Source organism: Lathamus discolor, chromosome 5 (assembly GCF_037157495.1).
Source record: "Lathamus discolor isolate bLatDis1 chromosome 5, bLatDis1.hap1, whole genome shotgun sequence".
NCBI classification, from domain to species: Eukaryota; Metazoa; Chordata; class Aves; order Psittaciformes; family Psittacidae; genus Lathamus; species Lathamus discolor.
This window is the reverse complement of record NC_088888.1, coordinates 32,600,757-32,611,993: the sequence shown is the minus strand read 5'-3', so window position 1 is coordinate 32,611,993 and position 11,237 is coordinate 32,600,757. Positions and strand designations below refer to the sequence as shown.

The 11,237-nt window shown below is 50.6% G+C and overlaps 2 protein-coding genes across 3 annotated transcripts in view; one reads left to right on the top strand and one right to left on the bottom strand.

Moving 5' to 3' along the window:
- The window catches only part of PCNX2 (pecanex 2), a 151,507-nt gene extending 145,454 nt beyond the window's left edge, over positions 1–6,053 (bottom strand). Inside the window, exon 1 of the mRNA XM_065680265.1 lies at positions 5,886–6,053. Coding sequence (XP_065536337.1) covers positions 5,886–6,038 — 153 coding nt within the window. The 5' untranslated portion in view covers positions 6,039–6,053. The remainder of the gene's footprint in view (positions 1–5,885) is intronic.
- A 3,825-nt stretch (positions 6,054–9,878) lies between these two features.
- Positions 9,879–11,237, top strand: part of MAP3K21 (mitogen-activated protein kinase kinase kinase 21) — a 41,152-nt gene continuing 39,793 nt past the window's right edge. Inside the window, exon 1 of one of the 2 annotated variants that reach the window (XM_065680260.1) lies at positions 9,879–10,786. In XM_065680260.1, the coding sequence (XP_065536332.1) occupies positions 10,045–10,786 (742 nt within the window). In that variant the 5' untranslated portion in view covers positions 9,879–10,044. The remainder of the gene's footprint in view (positions 10,787–11,237) is intronic. The other variant, XM_065680261.1, reaches the window with a different exon arrangement.

Below are 11,237 nucleotides of genomic sequence, written 5' to 3'. Positions count from 1 at the left end.
CTATAATGAGTTGTTCAAATGAGAGATTTGTTCACTTTCCAATCTCTTTAACGACACACTAAAAAGCACAGGCCAAGCACTCATTATTAAATAACAACTCAGAATGAGCCACTACAAAATAAGTGCTCTATAGGTGACATTCACGAAGCTTAATAAATATTACATGAATAATGTCAAGAGGGCACAACAAAAATAGACTTCCAGTACTGCAGTTTAAGCATGCATACAGCTCACTACAAGAGAGAATCAAAGGAAGCTTCTAAATTTTTAAGTGGAAAAGAGGGCCAGTTTAAGCAACCACTGAGTGCTGCATGTCTTCATCCCTGACTTGTGACTGGATCTGCTGGAGAGCTGGGCCCTCAGCCTGCCCTTGGTTTCCCTGCCTACATGCCCAGGGTATATAGCGCTGACACCCATGTACGTGTCGTGAATGCTCACAATCCCAAGCTTGCCTATGTATAAGGCGGCCAATGAATCCTTAATATTCTGAATCTTGGGGCAAGCTAAGTAGTACAAGCCAGCAGGTTGGTCCCTGCCCACACAAATAATTAGGAGAAAGATGAAGCCAAGAATGAAAAGCCCTCAATTTTCCAAATCAGGCCTCTTGCATAAGGATGCAAGTGTCAGATGACTGCAGTTGGTGTTCCCAGGTATGTATAGGTGAAAGCCATCAAATCTGTTTGAGCTAAGGAGGAATTAAGTTATAGACCACTAAGGAATTGTATGCTAAATTCACTTTTGATGCACTATAGTTATAATTAGCCTGGTTTCCTATGGAAACGAGGTTTTATAATCACACCATGTGCCTGTGTACTCGTGATGTCTTTCCATTCCCTCTAATGAATAACTTTGTAATTGTTCAGCTACTTTCAACTAACTTTGAGAGAATACACTCCAGTGGGACAAGATCACAGCAGTACACCTCATGTGTTAACAAGAGAAACCCATTCAGCCCTCCGACCTTCTGAATGCCACCCCAGTGAAACAAAAATCTCCAGCTGACCTGACATCTTATTAGAAACTACGAAAAAAGCATCCACGAATTCATTGGAAAGTAAGCTTCATGACATCCCACCACAGATTTCTGTGGAAGCTGAGCTCCAGCTTTCTTTGTTCTTGCCCAATTAAAAACTCTACCATAATGTCCTTTGTTTCCCAATAGCTTCTGCTATGCCACCTACCAGAACAGCATGGGGTCACAGGGAAAAACGCAGGCTGGTGCATTCCAAATGTGCCCTTACTATTGGAAACACAAGAGAGTTGACTTCCCCATAGAGGAAGGGGCATACCTGGGGCTTGTGCCAGCCCAGAGATTACTCCCAGAGGAATGTCTAAATTCTTCTTCACATGTCTACTAATGTTATTTGAGTATCACAAAGGCAGAGGACACTGAGGTATATACTTGCTAATATAAAGGTGTGTAACTGTTAAACAAAATACCACACCCCTTGTAAATTGGACAGTAATTATTAAAGTCAATTAGACTCAGATGTATCCCACCTGATGCTTAAGCATCTGAGGAGTCTAAAGCAAGACAATGCTGCACCTGGGCATCACTACTTTCTTGTGATACAGAACACAGATGAGGGAACTTCAAGATAAATATTCAGCTACTACCATAAAGCTTGCAAAAGTATCAGGGAGATTCAATATTAGAGCCAAAGAGAAGTTTTTTTGTTTTAAACCTGGCTGAATTGATAACCAAGAGATGTCCATCACACACCATGGGAAAACAGGTAGCAAATAAAAATCCAGAGGTGTCCACTCAGTTGCAAACGTGCATCCTACTACTCAATAAATACAGTAAGTAGAGTGTAGCTTACCTCTCCTTTGTAGAGGTATTTGTATCCCTACTTTTACAAAGGGCTAAAGTGGGATAAAGCATGGCCAAGTGGGACTAGAAGCAGCCGACACACAGCAAGTAATAATGCAATTTACATGCAAGTTATTTATGTGCCCACACCCTTATACTGCCAGGCTGCGCTTCTCCTATCACAGCATGACTTGAAGATCTAATACATAAGAACTAACAACCCTGTAAGTTCAAGGGCTTGCTATCTAACAAAAGGCAGAAGAAACGCTCACTAAGCTGTTCTGGGGACTCACTGAAATGTGGACACGTATTGTCTAGTGGCTTGTAAAATAAGCTACAGTACAAGCATTCCCGAAGTGGCATGTCTGCATCACTAGTGTATCACTGGGGCTGAAATCAGCCCAGTAGCTTTGTATAACTACCATTCTTCTCATGCACAAAATTACCATTCTTTTCATGCAATATTTTTCTCCTGGAAGGCATGCTAAGGCACATGAAAAACAACAAGGTGCTTGGTGACAGCCAGCATGGCTTCACTAAGGGGAAATCCTGCCTGACCAATTTGGTGGCCTTCTATGATGGGGCTACGGAACTGATGGACAGGGGTAGAGCAGTTGATGTCATCTACCTGGACCTGTGCAAAGCATTCGACTGTCCCACACAACATCCTTGTCTCTAAATTGGAGAGACATCAATTTGACAGGTGGACCACTCGGTGGATAAAGAACTGGCTGGATGGCTGCACACAAAGAGTTGTAGTTAATGGCTCAATGTCCAGTCGGAGACCAGTAACGAGTGGTGTCCCTCAGGGATCGGTGTTGGGACCGGTCTTGTTCAACATCTTTGTCGCTGACATGGACAGTGGGATTGAGTGTGCCCTCAGCAAGTTTGCCAATGACACCAAGCTGTGTGGTTCGGTTGATACGCTGGAGGGAAGGGATGCCTCCCAGAGGGACCTTGACACTCTTGTGAGGTGGGCTGATGCCAACCTTATGAAGTTCAACCAAGCCAAGTGCAAGGTCCTACAGCTAGGTTGAGGCAAGCCCAGGCACAGCTACAGGTTGGGCAGAGAAGAGATTCAGAGCAGTCCTGCAGAGAAGGACTTGGGGGTGCTGGTCAATGAGAAAATGAACATGAGCCGGCTTCAGTGTGCGCTCGCAGCCCAGAAAGCCAACCATATCCTGGGCTGCATCAAAAGCAGCGTGACCAGCAGGTCAAAGGAGGTGATCCTGCCCCTCTACTCTGCTCTTGTGAGACCTCACTTGGAGCATTGTGTGCGGTTCTGGTGTCCTCAACATAAAAAGGACATGGAACTGCTGGAACAAGTCCAGAGGAGGGCCACGAGGACAATCAGGGGACTGGAGCACCTCCCGTACAAAGACAGGCTGAGAAAGTTGGGGCTGTTGAGCCTGGAGAAGAGAAGGCTGCATGGAGACCTCATAGCAGCCTTCCAGTATCTGAAGGGGGGCTATAGGGATGCTGGGGAGGGACTCTTCATTAGGGACTGTAGAGATAGGACAAGGGGTAATGGGTTAAAACTGAAACAGGAGAAGTTTAGATTGGATATAAGGAGGAAATTCTTTACTTGTAAGGGTAGTGAGGCACTGGAATGGGTTGCCCAGGGAGGCTGTGAATGCTCCATCCCTGGTGGTGTTCAAGGCTAGGTTGGACAAAGCCTTGGGTGGCGTGGTTTAGTGTGGGGTGTCCCTCCCCATGGCGGGGGGGGGGGGGGGGGGGTGTTGTAAATAGATGATCTTGAGGTCCTTTCCAGCCCTAACTATTCTATGATTCTAAAACACTTGGGAACCCTCAGCTTTTTGGTGGAATAAGACATTTAATTCTTAATCTCTTATGAGAATTGACACGGCAAAGTTAGAAGAGATCTCACTACAATTTTGAAAGTTGATTTTAATAGTAGTGATGCACCAAGTAATAACCCATTTATACTTTAAATCATATCTTTAGTACTACAAAGGATAAATGAGGAAGAAAGGGAAGAGATGAAAACAGATCTGCATTTTCAGGGGTGGGTGGGTAAGCTAATAAAGGAACCCTTAGTATCAAAGCAAGCTATGCTGACAAAGCTAGAGCATGAAATCCTCAATCCACACAACAGAAACAAGTTGATACTATAAGCTTCCCCACGCTACTGTCAGAACATCTCTGCTGAGCCAATGTGAAAAATCTAAAACCAGCTGGATCAGTTTTGCCATTTCATTCAAATCAAACTGTTTCAGAGAATTTCTTTGACAGTAGTGTGATTAATATTATCCCAAGCAAATGAAAATCTTAAGATTTTTTAAAAACTCTAATTTGTTTTGACTTGCCATTTCAAGAAATGTCAGTGACTGCTTTAGTCACTTTAGTCACTGAATCCAAAACTATTGGTGTCAAGTATGTAATATAAATATCACCCAACCATTACTGAATATTATAAATAAAATTTCCCAAAGAAAACAGTCACTTAAAAAGCAGGTTCAAGTTTCTAAGTGGCAAGAACATACACCTTGCAAAAAGTTTACAAAGCCCAACCACTTAAAAGCAAGAAAACAAATACTTAAAGACATCATTCCTCTCAAGCAGCAGCATAATAAATGCATTATTCTTATCAAGAATAAAGAATTCCCAGAGCAGTACATTAGGCTCAAGAACACAAGTCCTGCATTTAACCAAATGATTAGTCAGAAAATCAGCCACCCTGCAGAAAAGGCAAGTCCATCTAGACAGGCAAGGATGGAGCCCAAGAGAGTGCTGGAAATAAGTTAGGTTTCCTCCATTTCCCTTTAAATAATGTCTTTCTGTTTTTAACCTTAGCTCTGACCTACAGTCTTTGTACCCAGTGCTCCTTTGTGGAACCCTGCATGCCTTCTTCATGCTATTAGTTCAGAAGTTTCCCACAAGGAAATATATATTCTTTCAGTATATACTTACATCAATGGCAGGGTGGGAGTGGGAGGAGAAGTTAACTTTTACCTTTTTTTTTTTTTTTTTTTTTTTAGGTTTTATCACACATACCATTGTGACAATGAAACCTACAATGCAAGATTCTTGCTGGCTTGCATAGGAAATAGACCCTATCCATCACAGGAAAGCATGTTGTTACCTGGGTTCATTAACTTCATGAGCCATGCTCACAGGAATTCACTGCAATCCATGCCACAAAATACAGTATGCCAGTTGATTTATTAAAAATACAAGATCTGCTTTTCACTGGGATTGCAGAGGGATACATGAACAGTCTTTGCTTTTGAAAATCAAGCCAACAGCTTACCATGTAGGGTGAAGAGACCTATTTGAAACTCTATCCAACAAGAAAAATTCTACAGAACTTAGTTAAGAATTTAGTTGAGTCACAGTGACAACTAAAGGAATTGAATATGGAAATTGTTTCCAACATTAGCAATATTAAGCTACTGAAAAACACACCAATAGATGCAATGATCTAGCAAATGATACTTTTAAGCTTTTCTTACACAGTGGGAGAGTTCACAAAAATAGAGCAAAAGTTTCAAATTTTCAAGGAAAATAATTTCCAAGTCTATCAAACAACCTCTAGTTACTGAGGTTATTTATTTGCAATGTTTAAATTTCAGCACAAACGGAGCTGCATGTCATAAAAAACCATGTGACTCACCAATGACATTCAGCCAGGAATATTAATTACACTGTATTTGGATTTTTCCATTTATTTACCCTCCTTAGGAGGTAAGACCGGAGCAGATTTGAAAATAAAACGTCTCTAAAAGGGATTTTTTTCTAACGAACGGGACGTTCGCGGTTATTCAGCACCGGCGATGGCCAGCGCTGCACCTCTTCCCAAGTTACCTTTCCCAACCGCCTCAGCTGGGGAAGAGGTCCAGCCCCGACCCATGCGCCCACCCCATCCACCTTCAGACACAAGTCCTCACGTACAGCCCGACATGCCTGGTCTTTAACCCCCCCGGGGTCTGCTTATTGCCTGTCGCACTCCCGCACTCGCAGCTCCCCCGTCAGGGCCGGGGTCCGCTGCGCCCTCCCCACTCCCCTCGTGCCTCGCCTTCCCCGCCGCGCCGCGCCGCGGGCCGGGTCTCACCAGGTGCATGGCCATGGGCAGCGTCAGCAGGAAGAGCCACAGATAGAGGTGGCAGCTGTTGGTGAAGGCGCCCTGCTCCGGGTCGTGGTACCAGCCCCCGGTCAGCGCCGCCCACACGCCCTGCCCCACCAGCCGCGCCGCCGGCGACACCATGGCCGCTCCCCGCCGCCGCCGCCACCGCCGCCGCCCCTCAGCCGCCCTCCGCCGCCGCCATGCCGGGCGCCCGCGGATTCTCCCATGGTGCCCCGCGACGCCGAGCATCCCGCCCGGCCCGGCCCGCCCCACCCCGAGCGCCGCCGCTACCGCTGCTACTGGCCGCCCTCCCCCGGACACGACGCCTCTCTCGACCCCGCCGCGGTGCGGGCGCGCTGCCCCTGTGCCGGGCCTGCGGACCGCGTCTGGGTGCCGCTAGCGGGCGGCTACGCACGGAGGCCGCAGGGCGGAGAGAGGCAGCGCCGAGACGCTGCGGAGGTGGGGGGCAGTTCTGGCGCGGCGGCGTCCGTCACCGCGGCGTCCCGCCCGGCTGGTTCACAGGTGCAAAAAAATGTGCGGTAAAGCAGCAGCAACGGCGTCAATGTCTGGGCTGCGCTCCTCAGAGGTCACACTGCCCCAGCCGCTTTGCTTTTATTGCTAGCTGCTAATTCAGCCTGGTACATCGCGAGCTTCCGAGCTTGAGCTCTGACCGGCGCTGGTGACGATCTTTTTATGTTGGTTTGAGCTGTACTTTGGGCACGCAGGTGTGGAAAGTCCCTAAAAGCCATTCGTTTTCTTTCAAGAATGAGTTTAGGGTAAAACAGTCTGCTTTGTGCTAAGGGATTTCATGGCAGCTGGCAGCAAATTCACAGAGTGAAGGGACATGTCAGTATGTGAAGCAGTGGGGAGTGGAGCTAGAAGATAGACAGGGCCAAGGACAAGCTTTGAGCAGGATAGGCCAAAGGCAGTGAAAGATGTGGCATAAAGATACAGGTCATATCCCTGTGGGCCACTCCAGAAGGATGAGGTGTAAGGATGGGCCACGAATGCCAGAGCTGGCTCCATGCAGCACTCTCGTCTTCTCACCTGCTACCCTCAGAAAATAGCTGTAAACTTCAATTGCACATCTCCCATCAACCCCTTCCAGGGACTTTCAACATGTACAGACTTTCATTGCCATTGGTTTTGTGAAGGATGCGTGCAAAAAAATGGAGGCAGCCAAGAAGCTTGAACACCACCAGATCTACCCTACTTCTGTTGTTCCTGACTATGGCTAGTTCCATGGACTCCACATGCCATTCCGGCATGCTTTGCATGGATTTTTTAGACGACAGTAAGAGACCAAAGATGCTATTAAACAACCATATCTGTGAGCTAATTAAATGCATCTCAGCTCACTTCCTGCTATTGCAGGCATTGTGGTCACGCTGTATGCTTCTGTTGGCTTAATGGGAGGGATGACACAGCAGGATGGACAAGCAAGGATGGTGAGGGGAGAAAGAGCACTGCTTCCTTCAGTGGTGCAGGCACCCTCCGAATTCTGCAGACCTACAGCCACAGGGCCTGACAAACACTGATCAGTGCATCCTTGGTAAGCAGCGAGCTCTCTTAATGCATGTGAAGGAGGCGTAGTCCCAGCAGTGCCTCACAACCTGCTCCTGTAAACACACCTCTTCCAAACCTCTGCACTGTCCAGTGGAAATTAGAAAGTTTGTTGTTGCAAATGTAATCACTGAGTCGAGCGCAATAAGCAATAGCAAAATAATATTTTTCTATGTGCAGTGATTAAAAATGCTAATTTTTAGAAACTACTGAAGTTGTTTTCCATACTGGCAAATAAGACAATTTACCTGCACAGCTCTAAAAAAGAAAGGTGACTAAATAAAGGTGGAAATGGAAAGCTTCATCAAAACCTGCTCTCTTCTGAATTTTGGCACTTCCAACAGATGTTGGTTATTATTTGGAAGCCCCAGGTAACGCAGTCTTCATTGGAGCTGATGTAACATTGCATCTTATTAGGGTGACTTGTCTGCCCACCACTCAGATCTTTCAGCTCTTACTCATCTCTGGATAACGCTGACACAGAAAATATTTTGGTGTAACGGTACTTGCAGGAATGAAGGGTTCCTGTGGTTCCAGGCCCGGATACATGTGCTGGGCACAGGGCAGGTGCACAGTCCACTCTATACGGTTGCAGGAGTGCCAAAGATACTGCACGTTTCCCCTCTCTCGGTGCCAGTGACGGGGCGAGCCGAAAGCTTTGCCTGCGGTGTGCTGCTCTTCCCAGCCGTGACTCCACTAGGTGGTGCCACCAGAAAAGTGACGGCGCTCCATCGGGTTGCCCGTGACGCGGTTTCCATCATTACAACTCCTAGGAGCAGCAATCACACCCAGATCCGAGCGTGCTGGATGCTGAAGAAACACTGAACCAAGAAGAACCAGAGCGCAGCAATTGCTAGTAAACAGTAGCACTGCAGAGAGCGAATTTTGGAATAATAGTTCTAAAGAAATATTTAAACTGCTCACTGTACTGCAACCAATACCTTGCCTGACCCAAAACATTCCATACTTAATTAGTTCCTGCAGATTCTTTTAGATAACAGATCAAGTTCCAGGTGGAATTTGTGTGGTAGCACGCTTGTATTACAACACACTGTATGGCTTTTATAATAAGGCAAATATGCAGATAAGGAAGAGGCTTGTAATTACCTCTCTGAATAGCTGCAAGGCAATCTCTTATATTAAAGGAAATTAGAAAAGACCGGCTAGACATGCTGGTTCTGTATTCTTTCTTTTCAGTAGCATGGTTCAGTAAGTTATTTTCTGTGTAATTTTTGCTCATGTGTATCTATAAACGTGGTTTAGACTGTGGGATAAACAAGAATTTATGATTTTTGATACTGTAGTTTTAGTTTTTTAAGTTACTGTCTTTATTTTGCAACCTTAGTCCTGTGATACACAGCTGCCAGTTTTGTGTTTACATAGGGATGCACATTGTTCTGGATGTGGGTTTTTGTGCGAGAACTCACCATTCACCACGCTGGTTTACTCTACCTGGGAGTGTGGTTTGACACCTTCCCCATGCTTTTCCTACCCGCCCATGGGCTTCCGCTGGCAGCAGCCATGTCCAGAACCACAGGTGCTGCTGCACAAAGTCATCAGCTCTGAGGATGAAAACCCATCTTTTTCTGCTTCGAGCCATGCTTCCTACAGCGCTGACAAGAGGAGGGTACACCTCAGCCCACATACTTCCCTCTAACCTCCAACGAAACGACTATTGTAGTTTAGGAAATGATGCATTTTTTCCACCTAAACCCAGGAAATCTTTATCCAGAAATAGCATATACACAGCACTCGCTATTTCCAGACAACCTCTTAACGAAATAACTGTGTGTGATCCTCTTAGTCTGTGTGTGGATGGGGGACCAGGCATGGGAGAGAGTCCCTGAGCAGTGAAGGCTGGTGGAAGAGGAAACACGGACTGAGGAAGCGTGTTTTCTTCAGAAACTACTGGTTTTTCTCCTGGTAAAGCCCCAAGCCCGCACAGTGAAGGAGAGGAGAAGCTGCCGCTGAAGGCGAGGTCCAACCCTTGACCTGCTCTGCTGCTCCCGAGGGACAAAGCAGGCTGGGCCGGGCGCCTGCGGGAGGCCTGCACCGAGCGCCGCTGCCCTCCCGGAGACCGGTGCCCCGGAGACCGGTGCCCCCGAGACCAACCCCCGCTCGGAGCGCGGTCACCGGGGCCCCCAGCGGGGTGGGCCCGTCCCTGCGGCTATCCCCGGCCCGGCCCTCCCTCAGCGCCGGGCGGGACCGCCGGCGCCCCGCCCCTCCCGCGGCGGCCGGAGCCTGCCAGTCTGCGCGCGTGGGAGGGGCGGGCGCGGGCACCCACCTGCTTACACGCCCGCGCCCTCAGTCCTGCGGCCCCACGTGACGGCCGGGGACCAATCCCCGGGGCGGGGCAGCGCGCGGGGGCGGGAGGGAGGGCGAGGGGCAGCGCCGCTCCCCTCCCCGCCTTTCCCCGCGCGCGCGTGCGCCCTACCTGCCCGAGACCGGCGGCGGCGGGGACCGGGAGCGGGACGGGTGAGTCCCGCCCATTCCCCTCCCGCTCGGCGGCGGCGGCGGCGGCAGGTGAGGATGCGGCTGGGCGCGCGCCCCCGCGTCGGCGGCCGCCGGGGCTGAGGTTGCTGCCATGGCCGTGCCGGGCGCTGGGGCGGCGGCCACCGCCGGTGGCGGTGCGTGCCCGCTGTGGACAGCGCTGTACGACTATGAGGCGAGCGGCGAGGACGAGCTGAGCCTGCGGCGGGGGGACGTGGTGGAGGTGCTGTCGCAAGACGCAGCCGTGTCCGGCGACGACGGCTGGTGGGCGGGGAAGATCCGCCACCGTCTCGGCATCTTCCCCGCCAACTACGTGACCCGGCAGCCCTGCGGTGGGGCGGCTGCGGCCGGCAGCGGCGGCGGGCAGAGGGACTCCCCGGGGAGCCTGACGGAGATCGACTTCCAGCACCTGGAGCTGCAGGAGATCATCGGGGTGGGGGGCTTCGGGAAGGTGTACCGGGCCACCTGGCGCGGCCGCGAGGTGGCCGTGAAGGCGGCGCGGCAGGACCCCGACGAGGACATCACGGCCACAGCGGAGAGCGTGCGGCAGGAGGCCAAGCTGTTCTCCATGCTGAGGCACCCCAACATCATCGCCCTGCACGGGGTCTGCCTGCGGGAGCCCAACCTCTGCCTCGTTATGGAGTTCGCCCGCGGCGGCTCCCTCAACAGGGCCCTGGCCGCCGCCGCTGCTCCCGGGGCCGGGGCTGCCCGCGGGGGCCTCCGCATCCCCCCGCACATCTTGGTGAACTGGGCGGTGCAGATTGCCCGCGGCATGCTTTACCTGCACGACCAGGCCATCGTCAGCATCTTGCACCGGGACCTCAAGTCCAGCAACAGTGAGTCCCGTCCGGGGGAGTGGGGTAGCGGCATGGGAGGGAGGAGCGGCCTTCGGGCTGCCGCGGGCGACAGAGGCGACAGCGAGGCAGTCCCCGGCCCTCTGCCCGGCGAGAGACCGGTTGGGCCCAGAGGGGGCCCGGCGTGACTGGCCCGCAAGGGGAGCGAGTGCCCGGGCCTGGACGGGCACGGTCCGGGAGCCCTGTTTCACTGGGAGATGGGTGTTGCAACCTGCTTGGGCACCCTCGGCAGAGGCTTGGGCAGGCGGCAGGTTGCTTGCCGTGGCTGTGAGCTTGTTCCGTAGTTGCTGCAGAAGGTAGGGAGAAGAGGGTTTACCTGCAGCGCACTCAAAAGTCTTGGTCTTTCAACGGGAGCCCACTTCAAGCGATGTGGGATAAAATCCTGTGTGCCATCACGATTGCAACGCCACAAGACTTATTCTGCTCTGATGGG